The sequence below is a fragment of the Panthera pardus genome, unplaced genomic scaffold, assembly GCF_024362965.1.
Source record: "Panthera pardus isolate Hobbes unplaced genomic scaffold, ASM2436296v1 HiC_scaffold_21, whole genome shotgun sequence".
NCBI classification, from domain to species: domain Eukaryota; kingdom Metazoa; phylum Chordata; class Mammalia; order Carnivora; family Felidae; genus Panthera; species Panthera pardus.
Window position 1 is genome coordinate 36,447,413 of NW_026526777.1, and position 27,785 is coordinate 36,475,197.

Consider the following 27,785-nt stretch of genomic DNA (forward strand, 5'->3'; position numbering starts at 1 on the left):
AGAGTTTCAAGGTAACAGTGTGTTTTGGGTCCAAGTGCCTGTTTCTGTCCAGGACCCAGCTTCCCTACAGCTTTATCTGAAGCTCCCATCAAGCTACCTATGTCATTCCCACCTCACTTTCCCTCCTACTTAGAAATGTTGTTCTCCTTCTATAGCTAGCCTCATGGAACATGTTCATGAAGTTAATAAAAGTTTAGTAATTGATAATACCTAAAGCCTGTGTTTCTCAAGGGACATTCCTACCTCCTGTCACCAAAACAGTCTTGATGGAGGTGAGAATATTAATACATATGTCCACATGTACATGCACACACAGTACAACTCATGTACACATAAAACATAGCACATGCACACACACACATGTACACATACACATGCCTGGAAATGGGCTCAAAGTGCAGGGCCAGCAGCAGTGTTGCATATTTCCAAAGGCGAGCATGTCCGATGCCCCCTGGAAAAATAGCAGGGTTCTTAAAAATCTTGTATTCTGTCTTAAAAAATCCCCTGAAGTTATTCTTGTACTCAAATGTGTACTTCTGCATTATAACAATAATGTACAGTTTTAAAATTGCCAGTTAAATTATTTAACTTTTTTTTCTCCATAAGTCTTCAAGTGAAATGGATATTCCAGGCAGATACATGTTTGGCATACGGTTTCTCATACCTCAGTTTGGGTTACATAGGATCATTCTTCTGTCATGAAGTATTTGAAGATTGTGTTTGGAAATTATGTTTAAAATGATTGTGTGAAAGATAGGTGGTTAGTGATGGCAGCTGATCTTCTAGCTCCGTGGTTCCCAAAGTGTGGTCTTTGGATTAGCAGCAGGAGGAACACCTGGGAACTTGTTAGAAATGCGGATTCTTGGGCCCCGCCTCAGATCTGATTCAGACATTCTGGGGGTGGGGCCCAGCAATGGGATTTAATGGGCCTTCAGGTGATTCTGATGCCTGCTGGTGGTTGAGGGGTTGAACTGTCCTAAGTTCCTCAGTAGAGTTGGGGGCCAGAGGGTGGGGGTGACCAAGTGCAGTGTGGGTTCAGGCCCTCCAGGTTTCGTCCTGTAGGGACTCTGGTTGCATCTCTGTCTTACCCCTCTTTTTTCATTCCTTTCAAGATGGTAGCACTTGCTAAAACCAGGAAACTCAGAAGGCAAATTGAAACATTTCTGTACGATCTGGGAAGATGCACAGGAAAGTTGGTGTAGAAATGGCAAAATGTTTAGTAAGCTGCAGGACAAGTAAAAGCAGCCGAGAGGTTTCTGCAGTTACAGAAGGTCTTATGGGGCACTTACCTTCTCTGAGAGAAATGTGTCTCAAAGGGGAGCAGTTAACCAGGAAGCTAAAGCTAGTAGTGAAAGAGTTCTTTCAGGGGAGCCAAGAAGGAAGGGGCTGCACTCCCAAGAGTGGGAGGAGGAAAGCCAACTGGAAGACCTTGTAAGCAACGTTTGTGTGAGTGAATGAATAAATGTCACCTAAAATGATAATACCGACTGACAGTCATGGTTCTTAGGTGGTCAGGTCAGCGAGAGCTAGAGAATGAGGCTGTGCCACCAGGGGGCAGCGGAGCCCCATTGTGGAAACCGACTGGAAGGGCAAACTCTGGTTGGTGAAATGACAGTATTAGGCACACCCTGGGGAGAATGTATCTTTCACCCAGTTTGTGTGTAAATTGCATACACAAGATGAGGGAAGCATAGAAGAGGCGTCCTCTGTGAGGTAAGGCATGTGAAATTTGCACACTGATCGTGAGCAGATAAAAATCTGCCTGTTAAGAGGTTGCAGGGCCTTGACTTGAAGGCCCTCTCAGATGGCATTTGCAGTTTCAGGAACATATGCCCTGTTTATTTTTCTTCTGTGGCTGGGGGCAGGTTAACAAGCAGAGGCACTTTCACACAAGGCTTGTTTATTCACTTAGCTTGGAGCCTGGGGTCCCCACATCTTTCCCTGAGCAGGTGGAATTGTGCAGTGGGGGAGCTGGTGTGGGGCAGGACAGTGAGTCTGAGTGTGGTAGGGCCAGGGGGGCTTTTCCTTGCTGAGGGCTGTGCTCCCCCTGCCTCCAGGGGAGCATGGTGGTTAAGAGCAAAGACCCTGGAGCCCAACCCTACTGTTACAGGGTTTGAATTCCTGCTTCTCTTTGGCTAGAGAGCATTTGGTGAATTGCTTACCTTGTTTGTGACTCAGTTTCCTTATCAGTGAAATAGGAAGAATAATAGTATCTCCCTCGTAGGATTGTTCTCAGGATCACATGATTTTGTATAGGTAACATGGCTTAATGTGTAAACACTATGAAGTATTAATGATTACTGTTATTGTTGTCATTAGCCAAAAGTGTGTGACAATTCTGGGGTAGGTTGTTGGAGGAGGTCTTGGAGAGGATGTGATTGCTGGTTGACCCGCAAGCTGAACCTAGGCAGTCAGAGCTCTTCACCCCTTCCCCTGTCCTTAGAATGTACAATTGGCCTACCATTCCCCACTAGGAGCTGTTTCTGGGACATAGACTTGAGAATAGGGTGTCATCGAGACCCTCTGGACTGAATATGTGACTGAACCTAGTTAAGGCCTCTGTATAAACTTTTAAGATTTGGTAGGCAGGTGTGGAGTTCTTGCAGCCACCCCAGCCCAGCCTTGTATAGAAGTTCCTCTGCTTATTACACTGGCCACCTACCAATCTGGAGTGGCCTGCCTCTTTCTTCTGTCTCTCCATGCCCTCTGTGTGTAGGGGCCAGTTTTAGATTCTACCCCAGGAAGCTCCCAAGGTTGTGAACTAATACAGTTCAGGCCAGAACCAAGACTCTGGGTGACCTGTCACGTAGGTGGGCACAGCAGTGGGGGATTCTGGGCAGTGGCCATTCTTGGCCTTAGAAGAGGCCAGTTGTATTGACTCTGTCTCTTCGGGAGAGAGGATGTAGGTGGTTGCCACATGTACCGGGGTGGGCCCAGCCCTTGAGTGGCTGGGGCCTGTGAGAGCTGGGCAGGTGGGCAATGTCACAGACATGCTGCTCGGGGTTTGGGGCGGGCTCTGGCTCTAGAGGCCACCTGTTATAACACACACTGAGCACTTGCTCTCAGCCAGGCCTGGCATGTGCCAGCTTCTTCATCACCAAGGCCACAGGCGGAGAGAGATACTGTCGTTACCACTACTTTATAGATGGTAACACGGAAACAAAGAGAGGCTAAGAGAATGCAGATTGGGGTGGAAGGAGTACAGACGTGAGCCTTGCTGCCAGCTGGGCAGCCAGTCCCACAGGAGTTAGAGGATGCAGTGTGGCCCGATGGACATCTGGGTCTGGAGGTCCTCGTCCTGTGGCAGCTGCACCAGCTGTAGGTACATCTGTTGTGACAGAGACCCCTGAAAACCCCTGGCCTGATCTGGATGTCTGGGGAGGGGCAGGGCAGGGCTGATGACAGAATGCTTTGTTGGGAGTACGGGTGCAGTCTGTGACCATGGACTAGAGAGATGCTCCTCCATTACAAAGGAATAAGACACCTGGCTACAGTGCCCTTGACCCAAGGGTAGAGGTTGGAGCAGATTTGGCACAGTCGAACATTGGCTCCAGGGAAGGCTTTTGTTTGGTGCTCTTAAACATATGTATTATTAGTGTGTGAAGGAAGAGAACCTTTCATCTTTGAGAACTGTCATCTTTAATCATCAGACTATCTTTGAAAGGCTTCAATATTCCTTTTTATGCAATTTGCATGAAATGAGGTTTTAAAATATAACATGTTTTAAAATGCATTTGGCAGATGAGTTAATGTGTATTTTTTAGTGGAGTCTTAACTAAAAATTCCCATTGATAGTGGTTTCCAATGGTCTTACGGTTGGCACCCCCCGAGGTTTGAGATCTCTGAAATGAAATGCTCGCACACAGGCAAGAGAGCAGCCCTGCTCATTAGGGGAGCTGTGTATGGCATGTCTTTTATTCCTGCTGGATCGGCAAGGGACAAATGCTGAATTTTTTTAAAAGGGAGTCAACTAGATTGAAGTTACAAATGGACTGCAATCATATGACTCTAAAGAAAGATGAATAACTTTTCTTAAGTACAAGCGAATAGAAGGAAACTGGATTGTTTTCCTTCTCCTGTATTCACTTGTACGATTAAGGAATTGCCATTTCTGTTACTCGGAATGAGGAGGCATCTGGCATCAAAAAGGGGGCATTGCGGAGAAGAGTCCAGCCCTTCTGGTCCAGTGGTGACACGTAATTATACCTTATTAAACCGGGTAGAGAAGTTTTGCCCTGAGGAGAATAGGTAAGCCATTATTGGGAAGCCAATCAGCCACAAAATGTACCTCATGTTTCTCCTTAATTATAGATATTTGTGTCATTTTAGACTGCACATTGTTTGGGGAAGCGAAGGCAGTCCTCTGAACTGACCTTGAACGGTGATTGCCTGGAGCTAAGAGGTGATTAGGTAGACATGTTTTCCTGACTGCCTGGCTCTGTGGGATGGGGCTGCACCCCTAGTGATGCTCTGAGACCTCAGGTGCGGGGCTGGTCTTCAGGGGACCTGTGCTAGGGTAGGCTTGCGCTTAGGGGCCTACAGGCCACGTGCAGAGAACTGCTTTTTTAGAATCTGGGGACATTTGGTTGTTTGAAGATTGTGTTCTGTCAACAATGCTTTTGAGGCCATTATCACATTCAGCCGGGGACTTGCTTCCCTCCAAGAGTGTGGCACCAAGAAAGGCCCACCTGTGCTCTGGAATGGTGTGGGTGCCTCTTCCTGTCTTAGCTCTGCTGATTGCCTTGGGTTGAACTCTTCTTCCAGCCTCCACAGACCAATGGACACTATGTTCATAATTGTTTCCTCAATTGCTGATGGTAATTAGATCAAAATGAATTTGCTTTAGAGAGCTGGAAAAGAATGAACAAAGAGGAACTCAGTACATAGGTACTGAGCAACAAGCAAGGTGGGAAGTTGAGAAATCAACAAGCAAGGTGGGAAGTTGAGAAATAAACATGGGTCTAGTGTAGGAGAGAGAGAGAGAGAGAGAGAGAGAATACTTACCCATAGAGGATTTGGGGCTGCCCAGTGGAGATCCTGAAGCTAGATGGTTTTTAGAAAGGTGAAGAAGTAGAGGACCTTGCCTCTACTTTGGTCATAAGCAGAGAGGACCAAAGTCTTCACAATATCGTGAAGTTCCATTACTTTTCCCCTTGATAATAAAAATAACCAATTGTTAAAAGCAACCCAAAAATCCTACCAAAAAGAGTACAGTCACTGTCGCCATTTTGGTATGTATCTTTCCAGTCTTTCATTATTTATACACATTGAAAAAAATAGTTTAACGGCTACATAATATATTGAGGTACACTCATGCATTTTACCAACCTCCTACTCTTGGACATTTGAGTTCTTTCCTTTTCTTCTCAATTCAATAATGTAGACATGAATGATTGGGCAGGTAGGCGTTTCTGCATTGGAGTTTTATCCATCCATTGGCCTACAGATCCATTGCGGTAGACTTTATACAGTCTTGGAGAGCATGCATACTTATGGTATGCATTCAAATGAAAACCACGCTCAGTTTATGCCTGGTAGGGGATGTGCATTGGGTCACATAGTTCAGCTGTGGTTGCATTCGGCTGTGATCTGTATGGGTCTGCAAAGCCCTCATATGCCCAGTGTTCCTTCCTGGAAAACTCTTCCCAGGTGACCTGGTAGATCCCTCCCAGCAGTTACTGTTGGTTCTAACAAGGGAGGTTGGAATGGCTCGGCAAAATACCTTTCTAAGGTCATCTGTGGACAGGTAATGGAAAAAGGAAATTCCTGTTGGTTTGATCAATTTACATGGAAAATATTAAACCAATGAGCTTTCCTTGGTGCAGCTACCCAAGCAGATGGTGTAAGGGAGCACGCCATTCGTGCAGGTTATTGTAATGCCCCTGAGCCAGCCAGAATGTCTTCAGCTGGCTTCTTGCTGTGGGAGGACAGTTTGCAGAAGTGGTAGAATGCATTGTCAAAGTGGAATAAAAATACCCGCCCTGGTGTGCAGGTTCCCCCTCCTCTCTGAGGGCACTGCCTCTCACTCCTCCTGACTGTAGCGGGACTCCTTGTGCCTTTGATGTTCAAGGAGCCTGGAAGCCAAAGAGGCCCTAGGAATGGGCCTTACCTGTTTGTGTGGTGTCTTGAGCCCAAACTGTCAAAAGCTAAATCAAGCCCATTTCTTCTGCCAGCGAATGTTTGCAGATTCTACTTCATCATTTATGCATTAAATTCACCTCTGTATTACATAGCAGGCTTCAGTCTAATAAAATCTTGGCAGAGCAAGATCCAGAAATTGACCTGCTCTCTCTTGTTTTTGTACGTTTGTCTAGTGGTGTAAGTCTGAAATTGATGGACTTCACGCAAATTTTACAAGATGCTTCTGCCTTTCAGCATCTATTATGTATTTTAAACTATTGGGCATCCCTAAGCAGCAGGCAATGGGGCAAGCAAGACCCAGAGCCTGGCTACTTTGACTCAATATGTCCACACATACTGAGTGAGCTCAGTAGTTTGTCGGTGACTCTGAACAATAAGAACTTCTTTCTCTTACCTTTGGTGTTTGGCTCTGAACTGTGTCCTAATTCTGCCCTGTAGCCAGTAGTCTGGGACGCCATGAGGGAAGAATGTGAAGAAAGGCAGTAGGAGGCACATCACTTATCAGATACTACCAATTATCCAGTGCTTTTTATATGCCGGGTGTTATACTCAGTACCTCTTCTGTGTTACCATATTTAGTCATGACAATTTTTTTTTTCACTTTATATATGAGGGAAACAAGCCTCAGGGAGATTAAGTAACCTGCTCAGGATCACACAGCCTTGTGGTTTGGGCTAGAATTGGGTCCCAGTTCTGACTGTAAAGTCCATGTTCTTAAGTGTTACACTGCACTGCCTGCCGAGCCAGAGATTTGTCCCATGTAGTGTCCCTGTTTGCGTTTATTCTGCCTGTTTCAAAAACAACTTCAGGTAAGACGACACACCCACATCTCATTTTCTCCTTGTTGCCAGGTTCTGTGTCTCATTCTCCCTTTCTCTTACCAGTCCTGTGCCCCTTCCTGACTTGGCCTTACTTTTACCAGCCTTACATGTGGGTGGGTGATGGATGAAGACAGGCCGGTGACACCTGGGCCCAAAGAGACTCCAGAGTCCTGAGGAAGAGAGACTATATCAGATCTTGCCCTCCACCCTGGCTTTTTGCAGGGCTGTTGCCAGGGATGGAGGGATGCAGAGCCCATCTTGGTTCTTGGCTAGCTTGTTGGCCCCACCCTGTTCTTACTCTGGGACAGTTTTCGGTCTTGGGCATGACTTTTTCACCTAAGAACAATGAATAACTAAACCAATCCTCTTTTAGTAGATATATGAATAACATTTGTGAGAAGTATGCTAGAAACATTGTCTAGGGGACTATTTGAAAGATGCAAACAATCCAGGCGCAATCTAATGACTTCTTTTGTTTTTACTTTAGATGCAGCAGCAAGAGTACTGCTCGCTGAAGTCCAGCCTTTCGGCCTTTGCCCTGGGGCTGGGTCGCCTCCTCTGCTATTGGTGGCTGGCAGAGCTGATGGTTCACCTCATGTACATGCACGCCATCTACAGCAGCGCCCCTCTCCTGAGGGCTGTCTCTTGTTGGACCTTAGGTAATTGTGGAAATGACTGTCGGGAGAACGAGCATCAAGAGTCAGCTTCAGAGTGAAGCTGGACCGGGGGCAGACGGGGTGTAGTTGCCTTGAGCAAACACTCTTTTTTTTTTTTTTTTTTTTTGGTTTTTCAACCTTGTTCCTCTTGTGGCCAAGACGATGCATGTGTGAAGTGGCTGGTGGATGTGAGGGCCAGGCTTTTTGGTCTGGGAGCCGAGGATGGTAGGGATCCCTTTTCATCATGGAATCCTGCTAAGCTTGGCTGGGTCTGCATCTTCATGGTGTGGCCAGCACTGGACTTAACAGCGCGTAAGAGATGCGGGGGGTGCAGGGGCAGCCTTTGAGTCCCTGCAAAGAGGGAATGCTCCAAGACTGAGTTGTCCTGTGGTATTCTTTGTGGTTCTTGTGTATGATAATAAAGAAACGAATACGAGCTTTAGAATCAGACAGACATGGGTGTGAATCTCAGCTCCACGAACCACTAGTGGGCAGCCTTTGGCAGCTTACTAAACTTCTCCATAGCTTCATCTTAGGAGATGAGCAGACTTGCTTTTGCAGGTTTTTCTTCCCCTTACGTTGATTTATTTTTGAGAGAGAGAGAGAGAGAGAGAGAGTACTTGCATGAGTAGGGGAGGGGCAGAGTGAGAGGAAACAAAGAATCCCAAGCAGGCTCCACACTGTCAGTGCAGAGCCTGATGTGGGTCTCAATCTCACAAGAGAGATCATGACCTGATCCGAAGTCAAGAATCAGACGCTTAACTGACTGAGTCACCCAGGTGCCCCTGCAGGGTTGTTTTGAGGATTAAATAGAGCCATGCAGGTGAAGGGCTTAGCTCATAGTGTCTGGTAGGTAGAATGAATGGTGTGTGCCCATGTATGTCCCTCTATTGCCCCACCCCTTTTTTTGTCTATGCAAGTAGGTGGAATGGAAGTGATTTCCTAAGCAGGGCACAATTTCTAGTATAGGACTTGTCTGTGGAGAAACCATTGTTCTTTAGTTCTCTGGTCAAAACAGCAGAGACCATGCCCCTTTCTGAACAAAATCTCATTTCCTTGTTTGCTCTCCTTTTAAGAACTCCTGTGGTAGTTGAATTCAGCCCTGTGGTCTGACCTCTAGCCTGTAGCTCCAATGGGAAATGTGTGATCTTCCAGCCAGATTAAGCCGCTCCCCACGGAGGGCAAGAGTACAAACCTGATGCCTTATCTCTTTGGTGATTTATAGATTTTTTAAAGAGTCTTGATTGTCCTTGGTATCACACGGGCTTAATAAGAATGTTTTCAAGGGAGATAAGTTTTAGGGTTGGAAAAATACTGAGTTGTTTTAATTACAGTTTCTTTATTTCCCTCAAACATATCTTTTTTTATAGTTGGAGGGTAACTAATGTAAAGTTTTAATGATCTGCTTAGACAAACAGAATAGGATTAAATGTTGACATGCTAAATCAGATCCCAGTTGTACTGCATCCAAATTAAGACAGTACCAGTTTGGGTGATTCTAACTGGGAATAACAGAAAGCACAACTCAAAATGGGGTTTAAACAAGGAAAAGCTGTTATCTCGATGGTCAGCACCAGGGGAGGTAAATCCAGGGACTCTGAAAAGTCATCACTGATTCATTTGGGGATCTGTCCCTCGGCTTAAGAACTAACCAGATTCCTAGAAGCCCTTTGTTTACATCTGCAACCCATCACCTTCTGTCACCCTCTCCTGAGTTTTGGTTGTGTCATTCACTCCCCCCCCCCCTTTTTTTTTTTAACTGAAAAACAGAGACTTTATTTTTAGAGCAGTTTTAGATTTATAGAAAAATGGAGAGGAAAGTACGGAGATGTCCCATGCATTCCCTGGCCCTCACACGTGCACAGCCTCCACGACTACCAACGTCTCCACTGGGGCAGTGTGTTTGTTACAGCTGATGGACCTACATCCATGCATCATTATCACCTGAAATCTATCATTTATATTAGGATTAACTTTTCTGGGTTTTGACAGATGTATAATGACATGTATCCACTACTGTAAGGTCACAGAGTAGTTTCACAGCCCTGAAAATCCTTGGTGTTCTTTCTTCTCATCCCTTCCTCCCTTCTAACCCCCAGAAACCACTGATCTTTTTATCATCTCCGTAGTTTTGCCTTTTTCAGAATGTCGTGTAATTGGAAACATACAGTATGGAGCTTTTCCAGATTGACATCTTTCACTTAGAACTATTATGCATTTAAGGTTCCTTCATGTCTTTTCATGGCATGATAGCTCATTTATTTTTAGTGCTGAATAATCCATTGTCTAGATGTACCACAGTTTGCCCACTGAAAGACCTCTTAGTTGCTTCTAAGTTTTATAATTAGGAGTAAGTGTGCTACAAACATTCGTGTGCATGTTTTTGTGGGGATACAAGTTTTAAACTCCTTTGGATAGAGACCAAGGAGTGCAATTGCTGGATTGGATGGTAAAGAGTGTATTCAGTTTTGTAAGAAACTGCCAAACTGTTTCCCAAAGTGGCTGTATCATTTTGCATTGTCACCAACAATGAATGAGTTCCTATTACTCTGCGTTCTTGTCAGCATTTGGTGTTGTCAGTGTTTTGTATTTTGGCTACTCTAATAGCTATAGAGTAGTATTTCACTTGTTTTAATTTGCAGTTCTCCAGTGACATTTGACATAGAGCATCTTTTTCCCCATCAACACCATATCCTTTCATGATGTCTGTTAAGGTCTTTTGCCTTTTTTTAAATGGATTTTCTTTTTTTTTTATTGTTGATTTTTAATGGTTCTTCGTGTACTTTAGATAACAGTCCTTTATCAGACAGATGTTTTGCAAATATTTTCTCCTAGTCTGTGGCTTGTCTTCTCATTCTATTGGCAGTGTCTTTCACAGAACAATAGTTAAAAAATTCAGTAAGTTCAGCTTATCAACTCTTTCTGTCATGGATTATGCCCTTAGTGTTGTATCTAAGAAGTCATTGCCACATCCAAGGTCATCTAGATTTTCTCCTATGGTATCTTCCCGGAGTTTTATAGTTTTGCACTTTACAGTTAGGTCTATACTCCATTTTCAGTTAATTTTTGTGAAGGGTGAAGTCTGTGTTTAGATTTTTTTTTTTCCATGTGGATGTTCCAGTACCATTTATTTATTTATTTATTTATTTATTTATTTATTTATTTTTCTTTATTTTTGAGAGGCAGAGAGAGACAGAGCGCGTGTGGGGGAGGGTAAGAGAGAGATGGACATACAGAATCTGAAGCAGGCTCCAGGCTCTGAGCTGTCAGCCCAGAGCCCGATGCGGGACCTGAACTGACGGTGAGATCATGACCTGAGCTGAAGTCGGACGCTCAACTGACTGAGCCATCCAGGTGCCCTCCAGTACCATTTATTGAGACTAACTTTGCTCACATTGTATTGCCTTTGCTCCTTTGTTAAAGGTTGATTGTGTGTATTTATGGGGGTCTCCTCGGTTTTATTGATCTTTTTGTTCTTTTGCGGGTGTCACACTGTCCTGATTACTGTAGCTTTACAGTAAGTCTTGAAGTCAGATAGTGTCAGTCCTCTTTCAATATTGTGTTAGCTATTCTGTGTCTTTTATCTCTCCATACAAACTTTAGAATCTGTTGATATCCACAAAATAACTTGATGGGATTTTGCCTTGAATAGATCAATTAGGGAAAAACTGGTATCTTGACAATATTGAATCAATGAGCATGGGATACCTCTCCATTTAATTAGTTCTTTTTTGATTTGTGTAACATGTTTTATAGTTTTCCTTTTATATAACTTGTACATATTTTGTTAAATTATACCTAAATATTTTTTGTGCTAATGTATATGGTATTGTTTTTAATTTCAAATTCCATGTGTTCATTGCTGGTATCTAGGGAAGTGGTTGACTTTGGTATATTAACCTTGTATCCTGAAGCCTTGCTACTATTGCTTATTTGTTCCAGGAGGTTTTATTGTTGTTGTTGACTCTTTGGAATTTTCTACGTAGAAAATCATGTAACCTCCTTCCCAAAATATATGCTTTTTATTTCATTTCTTCTCTTATTGCATTAGCTGGGACTTCCAGTATGATGTTGAAAAGGAGTGATCAGAGGGGACATGCTTGCCTTTTTCCTGATCTTAATGGGGAAGCTTCTGGTTTTTCACCATTAAGTATGATGTTAGCTGTAGGTTTTTTGCAGATGCTTTTTATTGAGTTGAGTAAATTCCCCTCTATTCCTAGTTTGCTGAGAGGTTTTATCATGAATGGGTGTTGGACTTTGTCATATGCTTCCCCCCCGGTCTGTTGATGTGATGGATTATATTAATCAGTTTTCAGACATTGAACCAGCCTTGCATAGTTGGGATAAATCTCACTTGTCATGGTGTATAATTGTTTTTATACATTATTGGATTTGGTTTGCTAATTCTTTTTATTACAGTATTATTGACTATATTCCCTATCGTATAGTTTACCTGTGACTTATTTAGTAACTGAAATTTTGTACCTCTTGATCCTCTGATTTGCTAATATGTTGAGGATTTGTGCATCTGTGTTCATGAAGACATATTGGTCTGTAGTTTTCTTGTAATGTCTTGGTCTGAGTTTGGTATTAGGGTAATGCTGGCCTCCTAGAATGAGTTAAGAAGTATTCCCTCAAATTCTGTCTTCTGGAAGAGATTGTAGTATTGGTATACTTTCTTCCTTAAATGTTTTTTGTCTTGGAAGGTTATTAATTATTGATTCAATTTTTTAAATAGATATAAGCCTATTCTGTTTCTTTGTGAGTTGGCAGATTGTATCTTTTAAGGAATTGGTTCTTTTTATCTAAGTTATTGAATTTATGGGCATAGAGTTATTCATAAGATTCCCTTATTATCCTTTTCATGTTCCTGGACTCTGTAGTGATATCTTCACTTTTATTCTCGTATTAGTAATGTATGTCTTCTCTCCTTTTTTCTTAACCTAGCTAGTGACTTACTGATTTTATTGATCAAAAAACCAGCTTTTGGTTTTGTTGACATTTTTGTATTAATTTCCTATTTTTAATTTCATTGATGTCTGCTCTAATTTTTATTCTTTCTTCTGCTTACTTTGTATTTCATTTGCTCTTCTTTTTCTAGTTTCCTAAGATGGACACTTAAATTATTGATTATAGATCTTCTCTTCTAACGTATACATTTAATGTTATAAATTTCTCTCTAAGCACTGTTTGCTGCATCCCATAAATTTTGATAAATTGTATTTTCATTTTTGTTTAGTTCAAAATATGTTTTAATTTTCTCGAGATTTCTTCTGTGAACCATGTGTTATTTATAAGTGAGTTCAATCTCCAAGTATTTTCCCCAGCTATCACTAGTATTGATTTCTAGTTTAATTCCATTATAGTCTAAGAAAAGATATTGTATGATTTCTATTCTTTTAAATTTATTTAGGTGTGTTTTATAGCCCAGCATATGATCTGTCCTGGTGAATGTTCCATGTGAGCTTGAGAAGAATGTGTATTCTGTTGTTGGATGAAGTATCTATAGATGTCAGTTCTGTCCAGTTGACTGATGGTACTGTTCAACTATGTCTTCACTGATTTTCTGCCTGCTGGATCTGCCCATTTTTTTTTTTAATTAAAAAAATGAAAAAAAAATTTTTTAGTGTTTATTTTTGAGAGAGAGCAAGCGAGCGAGCAGGGGAGAGGCAGAGAGAGAGACACACACAGAATCTGAAGTAGGCTCCAGGCTCCAAGCCATTAGCACAGAGCCCAACGTGGGGCTCAAACTCACAAACCGGAAGATCATGACCAGAGCCGAAGTCGGATGCCCAACCGACTGAACCACCCAAGCACCCCTGGATCTGCCCATTTCTAATAAAGGGGTGTTGAAATATCCAACTGTAATAATGAATTTGGCTGTTTCTCTTTGCAGTGATATCAGTTTTTGCCTCATGTATTTTGATCCTCTGTTGTTCAGTACATACACATTGAGGATTATTATGTCTTCTTAAAGAAGTGACTCTTTTATTGTTATGTAGTGTCCCTCTTTATCCATGATAATTTTCTTTCCTTGGAGGTTTAATGTGTCTGAAAATTAACCAAGCTACTGTGGCTTTCTTTTGAATAATGTTAACATGGTATATCTTTCTCTATCCCTTTGCTTGTAATCTAAATGTGTCTTTATATTTAGACCAGGTTTACTTTAGACAGTATATAGTTGGGTCTTGTTTTTTGATTCATTCTGACAATCTTTGTACTTTATTTGGTGTATTTAGACCATTGGCATTTAAAGTGATTACTGATATAATTGGGTTAATAACTTCCATGTTCTTAATGTTGTCTATTCATTGCTCTTTTCTTGGTTTTTTTTTTTTTTTTGTTCCTACTATTGCATGTCATTCTTTTTCTGCCTTTTGTGGTTTTGAGAATTTTTATCATTACATTTTCTCTTTTTTCTTAGCATATCCGATATACTTCTTTTTAACTTTTTAGTAGTTGCTCTAGAGTTGGCAGTATACATTTACAACTAACCCAGCATCACTTTCAGGTAATACTATATCCACTTCATGGTAGTACAAGTACCTTATGACAAAATATTTCTAATTCCCCCCTCTCATCACTTGTATAATTGCTGTCATTCATTTCATGTATATAAACTGTAGTCATACATTGTTGCTTTTGTTTTGAACAGAATCTTATCTCTTAGAATAAGTAAAGATAAAATAAAAACTTATCTATCTTTGATCTTCCTTTTCTATGTTTTTATTTTTAAATGCTTATTTATTTTTGAAAGAGTGCACACACACATGTGCACATACACACACGTGCACATGTGTGCAAGGGAGGGGAAGAGAGAGGGAGACAGAGGATCTTAAGTGGGCTCTTCACTGACAGCAGAGAGCCCGATGTGGGGTCAAACCCACGAGCTGTGAGATCTTGATCTGAGCTGAAGTCAGATGCTTAACCAACTGAGCCACCCAGGTACCTCAACTCTTCCTTTTTTAAAATGTAGATGTGAGTTTCTGATCTATATTATTTTTATTTTCTCTGAAGAACTTTTTAAAACACTTATTGCAAGACAAATCTACCAGAAACAAATTCCACCATTTTTGTTTATCTGAGGAAGTCTTTATTTTTCATTCACTTTTGAAGGATTATTTTGCAGGATACAGAATTCTAGGTTGGTATTTTTTTTTCTCTCAATACTTTAAACATTATACTGTCTTCATACTTGCATGGTTTCCAAGGAGAAGTTGGATGTCACTCTTCCCTTTGTTCCTCTACAGGTTAGGTTCCCCACCCTCCTCTGTATTTATATTTGATCTTCTGCAGTTTGAGTATGATATGCCTAGGTGTAGTTTTTGGGGACATTTATTCTGTTTGGTGTTCTGTGAGCTTCCTGGATCTTTGGTTTGGTGTCTGTCTTTAATTTGGGGGAAATTCTGGGGCACCTGGGTGGCTCATTTGGTTAAACATCCAACTCTTGTTTTCAGCTCAGGTCCTTAGCTGTATCCAGTCTGCTAATGTGCCCATTAAAGGCACTCTTCATTTCTGTTAGTATTTTTGATGTCTGGCATTTCTTTTTGATTCTTAGCATTTCCATCTTTCTGCTTACGTTACCAATCTGTTCTTGCATACTGGCTACTTTTTCCATTAGAGTTCTGAGTGTATTAATCATGGTTGTTTTAAATTCCTGATCTGATAATTCTAACATCCCTGCCATAACTGAGTCTGGTTCTGATGCTTTCTCAGTGTCTTTAAACTGTGGGGTATTGATTGATTGCTTTTTAGTATGCCTTGTAAATTTTTTGAAAGGTGGACATAATGTAGCGAGTAAAAAGAACTTCAGTAAAGGCCTTTAGTAATATAATGGTAAGGTGTTGGGAAGGGGAAGTGTTCTGTAGTTCTGTGATTAGGTCTCAGTCTTTTATAAGCCTTGTCCCTGTTCTGTGAATTTCACAAATGATTCTTTTTTTTTTTTTTTTTAACCCCTCAACCCTCTTAGCCTAGTGTAGGATGGCTAGAGGGGACTGGAGTTGGGTGTTTCTCTTCCCTTCATGTAGAAGACCAAAGCAGACTAGAACTGAGTATTTTCTATCTCCTGGGTTGGTTAGGCTTTGATAAAACCCCAATAGGTTAGGGTATGGTAAAATAGTTTGTCTGGAGGGCAAGCCTTGTTAAGAAGAACGGAATGCTCTGGTGTATTTCCAGATGTTTATTTTACCCCTCTCCCTGCCAGGAGCATGGGGGATTTTTCTCTAATCTCCATCCTGAGAGTGTGGTAGAACTCCTGGAAATAAAGCTCACAAAAGTGCAGGGGCCTCCCTATGACTTTATTCCCCTGTGGTTTTTAACTCTCAGACTTTTCCACACCGAGCCTCCAGCAGTATCATTTACAGTCCAGATTTTCACACCCCTGTACCTGTTCCCATAGGGATTTCTGCTCCAGTAAGTTGTGATTCTCTGGGTACACCTGTCTGTCTCCATGTTTTGGGGCAGCCATTTGCCCTGTGACCTCACTTCTCTGATCCACCTAAGAATATTTGTAATTATCAGTTTGTTTAGCTTTTTATTTTTTACTAGGGTGCAGTGATGACTTCTTTGCTCTTTACGTGCTGGACCGGAAACCAGAAATCTATTCCCTTCCTTTTCATTATAGTTTTACCACAGTTAAATCTCTAAAATTGCATATTTTAAGAAATCTTCATATAAAAATTCATACGTGGTGTGTTATTCTGTGACTTGACTTCTTTGCCTAAAAGTGTGTTTTTGAGACTCATCATGTTGATACATGTTACCATAGTTAGCGTTTTCACTGTTGCATAGTATGCCAGTGTATGCATATACTACAAATTATTTGTCTACTCTATTAATAGAAAGATATTTGAATTTATCCCAGGGTTTTGCTATTATGTATAATGCTGTTTCTGTAGATGTCTTGGAGAACATGTGCAACAAAAGTAGCTTTCAAATTCTTTGGCCCATAGTAAGAAATGCCTTTTGCATTACAGATGTGTGTGTGTGTGTGTGTGTGTGTGTGTGTGTGTGTGTGTGTACTGCATCTTTATTCATTCATCTATCAGTGGACACTTAGGTTGCTTCCATATTTTGGGTATTGTAAATAATGCTGCAGTGAACATAGGGGTGCATATATCTTTTTGAATTAGTATTTTCATTTTTTTTTTTTGGATAAATACACAGTAGTGGAATCGCTGGATTGTATGGTATTGACATTTAATTTTGAAAATGTGGTGTGAATTAGATCTCATAGCTTTAATTTGCATTTCCTTGATTACTAATGAATTTGAGCATCTTTTAGTAGTTTATAAGACTTTAGTATATAATTTTCAGCAAAAATGCCTATTGATAACTTTTGCCCATTTTTCCAGTGGGATTTTTGTGTTTTTCTCATGAATCCAAAGGACTTATTTATTACTGTGTTTTCCCAGTTATATGTGCTTTTGAAAATATGAATATCTTCTGGTTTGTGGTTTGACTTTTGAATTTTTATCTTTTGATGAACAGAATTTAATGTAGCTGAATTTATGAATTTTACTTTATGGTTGTCACACTTTGGAGAGTTAAAAAAAAATTTTCCCGACCCTCAGGTCATAAAGACATTTGCCTGTGAGACCTTTCATTATTATAGAAACAGTACATGTGCATTGCAGAAACACCCCACCAACCTTTCTCCTCTGATGTCTAATGGCCATAATGGGTGCTATATGCCCACATTGTAATTAGCCTTGTGCAAAGGGAATAGGTGTCCCATGATTGGTTTACGATTAGAAATTTCTTCCAGGTCACTGTGAGAGGGGAGGTAGGAGGGAGTTTGAACACTTGAACAAAATTGCATTTTCAATGGCAAGGATTGTGGGGAAGGTTTGTTTGGTGGGCAGCCAGTAATGTTTGCTTCTGAGTAGGAAGTAGAGAACAGTGTCTTGGAGATTTCTTCTCAAACAGAAAGTTCTGAAAGTTAGTGTGAGACAGCCGGGAAAATAAGATCTCAATTTTTTATAATTGATATTTCATGTCACTCTTAAAGCAATTTAGCTTTTATGATTTGCAGAGTGGCATAAATCCCATTTTACATTTCTATTTCACACTGCTAGTCTTGTCGTGATTATCAGTTAGTAACCCCTTTCATTCTCTAATGTGTCCTTATAGTGTCACCTTAGTGATAACCTTTTCTTGGACAGCCGGTATTCAGACTCCATTTGAATTTGAATTCTGACTTAAAACAGGAAAGTCTTCATATCAACCCTCTCCAACCTGAAAGTAACTTTTACTCTCAATACCCTTAGCACTGGAGTATTTATTATTTGAGCTATGTCCTATTAATTAATTAATGTCCTATCATTGCTCCATTCAGTAAGTATTTATTAAGTGCCATGCATTAGACTTGGTTGGAGGGTTGCAAAGGTGAATGAGATACAGATTTTGTTCTCCAGAAGCTTATTCTAGTGAAGTCATACATGAAGATCATTGTTTTCTCTTTTTCTTTTTTTAAAGTTTACTTATTTTTGAGAGAGAGAGACAGAGAGACAGAGACAGACACAGACACTGAGAGAGAATCCCAAGCAAGCTTTGTAGTAGTGTGGAGCCTGACATGGGGGCTCAAACCCATGAACCATGAGATCATGACCTGAGCCAGAACCAAGAATCAGACGCTTAACTGGCTGAGCCATCCAGGTGCCCAAGAACATTGCTTTCTTACTGCATATACAGTTTTATAGTACTGAGACAGATGTCTGTATGGATTCAGTGGGCAGAGGGTACAAAAGAGGATGGGGTTACTCTTCACCTCCTGCTACCTCTGGAAATAGGGGTGAGTCGCAAAGGTTTTGTAGAGGGGCTCATGCTTCAGTTGATTCTTAAAATGGACGGGCAGGGCTGAGGGGGAGGGCTTGGGGCTGCAGCATACACAAAGGTCCTGCTTGGTACGGGTTACTGTGCTGCACTTGGGACTGTAAACTGTAAGTGGAGCTGGATGTGAGTCTCAGATATAGTGAGAGATTCTTCCAGAAAGACAGGGGTTTTTTAATGGATAACTTGGAACAAAGCTAAGGACGATATACTTTACCTTTTAGGCGATAGGATGCAGTGGAAGTAATTTAACTACTTTGGGCATTTTAAATACTCAAACTGTGAAAACCATCAAGTGTTTAAGCAGAGAGGAAACAGAATGAGAATTGGGGTTTAGAATATCATTCTGCCTGCAGTGCAGGATATGAATCAGGGCGGAGTAAGACTGTAAATAGGAAAATCTGTTAGAATGTGGTCCATCTCTTCATTCAACAAATGTGAAAGAGCCAGATGGCATTTTACATGACGGACTGTTAGTTAACCAGGAGCAAGACGGTCAGGACTTGAATGGAGCAGGGGGCTGAAGAAGAAGAAGGTGAAATGAGGAAAGAGAAAGATGGAAGTAAGGTCAGTGGTGTCTACTCACCATTGTGAAAGGGAGGTGGCAGAGGGACGAGTCTAGAGAGTTTAGAGTTGAGGTGATGACTGACACTTCCGTTCACCAGTAGCCAGGGATACAGGAGGACAAGGAGCAGGTTTTAGAGGAGAATGAAGAGCCCAGTTTTTGACAAGTTGAGTTTAAAATGGAACATTGAGGCAGAGACGTCTCTGCTACAGTTAGCTAGATGGCACTGGAGCTCAGGAGAGGGACTGGGGATGAGACAGACCCTTGAAAGCCATCACATGTAGCATCCCTGGGTATGAAGGGACTAGCAAATATGTCGAGTGAGGAAAAAAAATGGAGGGTCGTGGATAGAACTTGAGGAAATGCCAGCAATTAAGAGGCAGGCAGAAAAGGAGGTGCCAGCAACAGATGAGAAGGAATAGTAACCAGTGCAGGAGGAAGCAGATGGCTTTGTGAAGGTTTCAAGAAGAAAAGATGCTCAGTTTATCAGAAATTGAAGAGAGGCTGGGGAAGAAGGGACAAAAGAGAGTCTGTTTCGTTTTGAAAGTTGCTGTGGGCTTTTGCCACGGTTGGCTTTTTCCACTGTTGATTCGGTCATTTATAGGGAGTTTAAATCAGGGCTGTAGAGTAATCAGAAGGGAGAAGATAGAGACAGTAGCCACTATGCTGCTTTAGCGGTGTTCAGCGATGATGGCTGGTGTATTGTGTCCCTGTCAGGGCAGCTCAGGTGCCCTTGCTCAGACCCAGCCCAGTGACCCTCACCTGCTCCTGCTGCCTTGTGGCAGTCCTGCCTTCCCCGTGTCTCTCCTCTGGGTGTCCCTTCCTCCAGGCTGCCATGGCTTTCCCTAGCTTTAGGGTCTGGGAGCTAATATCTTTTAAGATGCTCAGAGAGAGAAAGAAAACAAGCATTAGGGACTTAAAAGGCTTTCAAAGGCCATGGGGCCTTGGGTGCTGGTGTGCAGTTTCTCATTCCCTTCTGAAATAGTAAAGATATATTTCAATTTTTTTGGGTCATTTCTATCCTCTTTCCTTCCGTAATGCCTTTTTCCCCCCATCCTGAATTTGCAGTACAGTGTGAGGCAGCAGCACAGCCCAAGTAAAAGCTGCCTGTCTGTCTTATGCACCAGAAGATCTGCAACTGGGCTTTCATCTCTAAGGACCTCAGGACTGGGTAATATTCTGCCCTGCCCAGAAATGACCCATCCTGAGCACCTCTAAGTAGAGCAAAAGCTCTCCTTCTACAGCTAGAAAAGGAACTATGCCACCACCTTTGCTGTCTGTCTCCCTGGTGCTCACCAGGGCGCTGCTTGGGTGCTGAATGCACCCTTCATGCGCATGTTCAGGTGAAGAAAATACATTTTGTAGGGACGCTGCCTAGTGAATGACATTACATTGGTGTTAATGAGTGAGCAGACCTCCAAGCCAGTGACTGAGCCATGATTTTGCATAAAGTGCCAAAGGGGGATCCTGCACCTTATGTTTTTATTCCAAAGAGTGATGACTGCAAAGTTAACAGGAATAGGGATGTAAATAGAGGTTGTTTACTGTGGGATTCGTTTGATGTGGTTAATCAAACAATGAGGATATTCACAAACTGTGTGGAAGTATTAGATCCCCTCTTGCTGGAGATGGAAAATGCAGTGGTGGCTGGTGTGGGGCTGACAGAGCTCAAGTGCTCCTCATTGTAATTAAGAGGACATTAGGGACTCCATGGCAACGGGGTGACATTTGTTTTTCTTTCATTCCCTGTAATACCCTCCTGGAGATGTCAGAATAGAATTTCCTTCCCGTTTATTTTATCCTTGCTCAGGGAGAGGTTGATTTCTTTTCCTTTCTACTTCAGTTTTCATTGAGGCTTAGAGCTCCTATAACCAGCTTCTTGGCTCAAGCTAGGCTCCAGGGAGATTTGCTGCATGAGTGCCGAGTAGGTAGAGCTTTAGGGCCTAGGAGTGGCACCATGCCAGGGCTGTGCCAGACCTGAATGGGGCTGCCTCTGTCTCCTGAGGGACTGTCCTGGAACCTCCATAACACTTTCTTACTGAAAGGATAGAACTTTAGAGAAAGAACACCACCATTTAAGAGGCATGTAGGAAAGGAGGAGTCAGCAACCAATGAGAAGGATTAGTAACCAATGCAGGAGGAAGCAAATGGTTTTGTGAAGGTTTCAAGAATTAAAGAGAGGCCAAGTAAGAGGGGACCGAAGAGATTCTGTTTCATTTGGCAAGTAAGAAGCCATTGTTGATGCTGGTTGTCTTGGAGGGGTATAACCCAGGGTCATAGGATGAGGGAGCAGCGAGAAAATAGAAGCAGTTTTGGGGAAACTTTAAATGTGTCTGCTGAAACCAGTGAAAAGCAGTCAGAAGGGCAGACACTAGTGTGAAAAGTGATAGTAATTGTAGCTTTCTGAAGGCCAATGGGAGGATGAATTCTATTAATATGCAGGAGTGTACAGGAAGAGGATGCTGAACAGCTCCTCTTTGTGTCTGATGAGTTCAAACAGGATTTCAGTGAAAGAGGGGAGACCTTATCAGATACAGTCCTCAAGCAGTATGCCACAGGCTGAACATCTTCAAGGACATACACAACCGTCCCATGGATAGCTGAAGACATGTGCGTCCTCTTCCCCAAAGGGGAAAACTCATCAGTCAGTGCATCCAGCTCCAGGTCCAGACTCTCGGGGAGGGGGGTGTCCGTGCCTCCTTGAGTTCCGCCATAATGTTAATACTCTGTAACCGTGGGCTCAGCTGTAGAGTTAGCCACCCCCAACACACTTGATGTGAAATGGTAGGAGAAGGGGATGTGAGTGAAGAGGAATATTAATGAACATTTATATGTAAAGGCAGCAAATAAGAACAATAGGTAAATGTTTTAGAGCTAGTTCTGATCAGCTCTGCGACTTTCCTACTCTACTTCCCATTCTGTGTTTTTCTTGCCTTCAGCCACTACCTTTGTTGTTTGAGGTTCTTTGCCAGTGGTGTGATCCTAATCTTCATTCTTTTTTTTTTTTTTTTTTTTTAAGATTTTATTTTTAAGAAATATCCACACTCAATGTGGTGCTCGAACTCACAACCCCGAGATCAGGAGTCAAGCCAGCCAGGCATCCCCCAATCTTCATTCCTGAGGGCTCTGAGCCCCTGGTAGTCCTGTATATATTTGGCCAACGTGGTCTTCCCTTAACTAACCAGTAGGCATGGCAATACTAGGAGGCACCCTACAAGGTCCCCAAAGTTCCACGTGTACTCCTTTCTGCTTCCATTATATAGGGGTAACTATTTCCCCTCGATAGTGAGTGTTAATCTTCTCAGCTTACATAATTATCCCTCTTTACTTGTTCAGCTAGTTCTATGAGGAGCTCCAAATGGCTGGGTAATAGTAGACTTTGATTCAATGCAATCATTCTGTGTCCCCATATGAAAGCATTTCTTTGCTGGGTAATAAGATCTCTGATCTTTGATTGATCATTGATTTCCAGGGATGGGCAGCAACTATCGTAGGAGTGGACTAAAAGTATAATAGTGAGAGTGCCACTCCCATTTCTTGGATACTGACTACATATTTAACCTGTGGGTAAGAGCGCCATATGTAGTCACTGGTTCAGGGTACTTTCTACATCCTGTGGGTCAGCACCTGAACATCATAGGCAAAGACTGCATTCCAACATCATAAGACAATAACTTTCATCTGGTGCCATACTGGAACTATTGATAGACTATTCTGTAAGGCCAGCTGCTGCTGGATGGTGGCATAACGTCAGAAAATCCCATGGGTATGACCCATCGTCTTACTCCATTTGTACGAAGTGAGGTCACTAGATAGGAGCAAAGTTATGTCTGATGACATGACAGTCCATAAGACAGTCAGTGGTGGCAGAAGCATGATGAGTATGGAAAGCAAATCCATATCCAGAGTGCCATAACTCTCTGGCACTTCCAAGATGGAAAGGGTCCAGTAATTAACCTGATATTGGAGCAGAGAGGCTGGCAAGTTAGGCACTCAGCAGCAGTGATAGGTTAATTTGGTGAGGGGCAGTCTGTGCTGATCTCACACAAAGCCTTTGTGCTATCACTATGGCGACTTTGGTCATGACTCTGTTTAAAATCATTAGAATGGCTTTGGAAAGAAGCTGGCTGATATGCCCAGGGTGTCACCATGTTATTGAGAACAGCAGGGGGCCTTTGGTTGAGTATATGGATCACAAATATTCATATTGGCCTCATTGTGAGGTGTTCACTTAAATATTTCTTCCCCACATCCTGTCAATACTCCTCCAAATATACCAAGGAGAGCCATCAGTGAACAGAGCTCTTTTTTCCCCCCTTTAATCAAGTCCTTATGGGGCCTTAGGTGTGGGATGAGAGAAGGATCACAATTAGCAGGAGTCAGCAAATTGGGAAAGTGAGGTCCCATTTACTGCAGTGTGTTTGTGATCTCAGGATCCTGAGTGTGTGTGGGCGTGTGTATGTGTGGGTGCGTGCGTGTGCGTATTGCACACGCATGCACACACACCCCTCTTAAGGCTAAGTGGCATAAGGTGATTCTACTTGTCTTTCATTTGGATCTTGACCACACAGAAACTTCTCTAAGATAACCTATATTCTATTTCATTTCCGGTATGTTTGTATCTTACTAAGACATCTAGTATACTTGGCACTTCTAGTTTTATAGGTTCTATTATCAGGGCGCTATTAACGTACCAGGCCAATTTTAGGTCTCCTGTGAGAATGAGACAAACTTGTTTCTTATAGATGAGTTAGGGACTCTGAACTGGAGGGGTAAAATTATCCTAAGGTAATGCCGTGGAGGTGTACTTTTGTCCCCACAAGGTTAAAATATATTACTTTGGATACTCACTAGTTATTACGAAATAGAAAAGGTTTTCCAGGTTAAAAGCTGGTGCCAGAGCCTCTGTGAATATGCCCCAATATGTCACATCCGGAAGAACATCTCTAATTGGAGTCCCTAACTGTATTAAATCTACAGTGATGCACACTCATTCTCCAAGGCCCATCCATCTACTGCACCTGCCAAATTGGTGAGTTAAATGGGGTTTGACTAGAATCATTTTACCTACATCTTTGGGATCTTTTGATGTTAATCTTCATCTCTGCAATTTTATCAGAGATGCCATGATGCTCTTAGGTTACTGTTTTGATAGGGAGAGGAGTACCTGTAGCTTCTCCTTCCTCCGGTGACAGCCTTTAAATCACACATCTAGGAGCAAGCTCTTTCCTCAAGAACTCAGATGGATATGGGGTCCCACTGGGCCTGCTGTGTAACAAATTCGGGTCAAAAATCTAGTTAGCATTGCCCTCGTTTGTTCCCACTCTGACTCACAGACCAGAATAGCATCTGGGGTTTCTTTGACATTAGGGATAGCTCAGAGTGCATGTTCAATGATTCCCCCAAGTTCTGGATATTTTACTTTCTCTAGGAGCACAGCCATCCTAGGAAATGACCTAAGTGTCTTTAGGGCTTGCTTGGAAGAAGGAGAATCATATTATGTACTTGTAGAATTGTAGAGTTTTTTCTCTCATGGTGACTTAGTGTCTCCTTCATTCAAGAAGCCCTACATCTGTGAATCAATTCAGGTCTCGGATTTGGCTGAAGGTCTAGAACTATCAGGGTGATTTAAGTCAGGTCTCTGTTTACTAAGACTTGATTTTTTTCTGCCAGATATACGTATTTATAATAATGGCGATAATGACAGCTAGCATTTATTGAGCACTTACTCTGTGTCAGCCTTTACCTTAAGGGCTTTACGTATATCTACATAGAACCCTCACAGCAGCCCTATGAGTAGGTGGTACTTTAATCTCTGTATTACAGGTGAGGAACCAGACAAAAAGTTCAGTAACTTGTCCAGGGTGACTCATATGATTCCTCATCTACTTAAGGCCTGGGAGTTTCATAGTCTGTTACCTTTCACCAAAGATGTCTGTGGGTCAGAGCATCGTGACTACTGAGCTGGCCACGTGGCTCACTGTGGTAACATGCCCACTTTGCCTTGGGCCAGGGTGGGGGTAGGTGCCGCTGCTTCATTTTTCACTTAAGGAGCCTGGTCTCCCCATTGGAATCAAGAAGCTCATTGTCCCCTAACAGCACCCCTAGCTCAGAGAATGGCTTTGGCGGTGCATTTCAGAGATTCTTGGGCTCCCCTCACTAATGTATTTCTTCAAAGTCTTGGTGAAGGGAGTGTCATCTGGGCTCTCGTGGGGACATAATTAGGGGGTGGGTTTAGCAGGTCACCCACGATGAATTTACCCTGACATTCCGATCCCTTGAAATGATTCTATTACTTCCTTTTATGATTTCCTAAAGAATTTCTGGCATCCCAGTCCCATAAGAATGGGCGATTGTGGTGACTGGGTTTCCAGACTCTCAAACAGCATCACTGCCCAGCTGCTGCATTCGGCCTCCAGAATCCCCAGTTGCTGGTGAGAGCGCACACGCAGATAATTCTGCTCATTGGACCATTCGTCCCTTTCTCCTCCATCTAGAATCTTCAGAAACCATTTCCACACATATTCGTGTCTAACCTAGATACAGGGGAGAAGTAGGTAGAGAGACCAGGAAAACTGACTTCTCTTGCACAGTAATTTCCTCCAGTGATTTCAGTAAAGAGTGCTCAGTCAAGGCCAGATCAGCTTTTTCTCACAGGAAAGTGGGGGGCTGCTTCTGCTGGCAAGGGATGCTCGTGAAGGTTTGGGGGTTCAGAATATTCTGAGTAATCAAGAACCTCTACTTTGGCCCTTAGAGGTCCCATTCTTTTTTTTTATTTTTAATTTTTTTTAACGTTTGTTTATTTTTGAGAGAGAGACAGTGCAAACTGGGGAGGGGTAGGGAAAGAGGGAGACACAGAATCCGAAGCAGGCTCCAGGCCCTGAGCTATCAGCATGGGGCCTGATGCAGGACTGAAACTCACGAACTCATGACCTGAGCCGAAGTTGGCTGCTCAAACAACTGAACCACCAGGGGTCCCATTCTTATAGATTGGTGCTGTAACTTTTGTGTCAGATACTTCACAAGGGTGAGAATTCAGTTGATACAGTCATTTGATAAACACAAGGATCAGACTTTTTGATTGGTTTTGGCTTTCTGAGCACTATGGTTACAGGACATAAGAGAGTTTGTCCTTCCTTCCTTCCTTCCTTCCTTCTTTCTTTTCTTTTTTCTTTCCTCTTCCTTTTTTCTTTCCTCTTTTTTCTTTCCTCTTCCTTTTTTCTTTCCTCTTTTTTCTTTTTTTCTTTCTTTCTTTCTTTCTTCTTCCTTCCTTCCTTCCTTTCTTTCTTTCTTTCTTTCTTTCTTTCTTTCTTTCTTTCTTTCTTTCTTTCTTTCTTTCTTTCTTTCTTTCTTTCTTTCTTTCTTTCTTTCAGCAGAGTAATAAAAGATCCTTGGATTTCAACCCACTGCTTGAACTGAGAATTTAGGAATTTGGGCCTGCCATTCTCTTCTTCCTCTCCTGCTAAAGCTCTCCATGGGAGTTGGAAGTAAGCAGCCCGCATCATATTTCTTGAATTAAGGACACCACGCTCTTAATAATTCGGGTTCCCCAGGGAGGCTAGATTACAGGTGCATGTTAAGGGTTGTCTTGGAATTACCACCTGTGGAAGGAAAGGGATGGAAGCAGGACTGGGGCAGAGGGAGAATTGAGCTGTGATGCAATGGGAGCTTCAGTTGATCCTGTAGAAAGTTCTGAAAGTGAGATGATCTTTGACTGTTGTCCTAAGTGGAGTAAGGGGATGAGCCTTTATACCCACATGCCAATCAGTCCTTGGATGTGGCTGCCTCAGAAAGGGTACGATGATGAGGCAGCTTTCTTGAGCCAAGGCAACCCCAAAGAGGCTAACAGTCTAGGGTTTCTGATGGTCACCCCCCATGCCCCCATCAGGTGGGGTAATAAGTCCTTCCCTTCTGGAGGAAGGTCTGAGCAGTATATCATCGTGTCCACCACAATAGTGTAGACTTGGCCATTCAGGGACTTGCCTTTAATGGTTGCTGCTTTCTAGGTGACCACAGGCAACTGTTTATCAAACAGTTTCAACACTGTGCTCCTGAAGTTTCCAGAGCATCACTATCTATTATTAGCTGGATTTTCACTGCCTTAAGCCCTTAAGCATCCAGATAATCAAATCAAGATTCCCTAGATTTCCCTAAGGGCCTGATGTCTATAGCTAGCTACTTGAGTGTCAGTTTCTGAACCTTAGAAGTAGCAACAACAACGACGACGCTCTTTTGGATGATTAACATAGAAAGCCAAATGCATTAAATGGAAAAACAGGAAGGGCTGGAAACCACAGGGAGGGCTGGCAAACTGAACTCAGGGTTGTGTAGCCAGGATTAAACCCCAAGTTCTGTCACGGAGCTGATTCTGGGAGGGTGCTCCTGCCCCCATCACAGTTACTGTTGGTACCAGTCTCTGTAGTCCACACCATCAACACCAGCATTGGCCACTGGGTGCCGTCATTAACGTCACTGCCACCAGATGTCCCTGTGTGACTGGCAGACATTAGGTAAAATGCAGTCTCTTCCCCTCTAGGGAAACAAGTGTGTGGTATTTCCCATTCTCTAGTGGGAGGTAGGCTGCACCTGCTACAAAGACCCATAAGATGGGGAGTTCCCTGAACACAGCAGGGTAGAGTAAGAGCCAGGCAACCAAAGTAATGAAAATGTTCACTGTATCATTAAAAAACAAACTTGACCACTCACTCCATACCTTAGTCACCATCCTCTCTTTTTTTTCCCCAACACAACAGTAGTAAGCTACTGCTTACA

General features: G+C 42.4%; 1 protein-coding gene across 6 annotated transcripts in view; it reads left to right on the forward strand.

The window, feature by feature from the left end:
* HHAT (hedgehog acyltransferase) overlaps nucleotides 1–27,785 on the forward strand; it is a 324,958-nt gene that overhangs the window by 81,261 nt on the left and 215,912 nt on the right. For all 6 annotated transcript variants that reach the window (XM_019429308.2, XM_019429317.2, XM_019429288.2 and 3 more), the window contains one exon: nucleotides 7,450–7,621. In XM_019429308.2, the coding sequence (XP_019284853.1) occupies nucleotides 7,450–7,621 (172 nt within the window). The remainder of the gene's footprint in view (nucleotides 1–7,449; nucleotides 7,622–27,785) is intronic.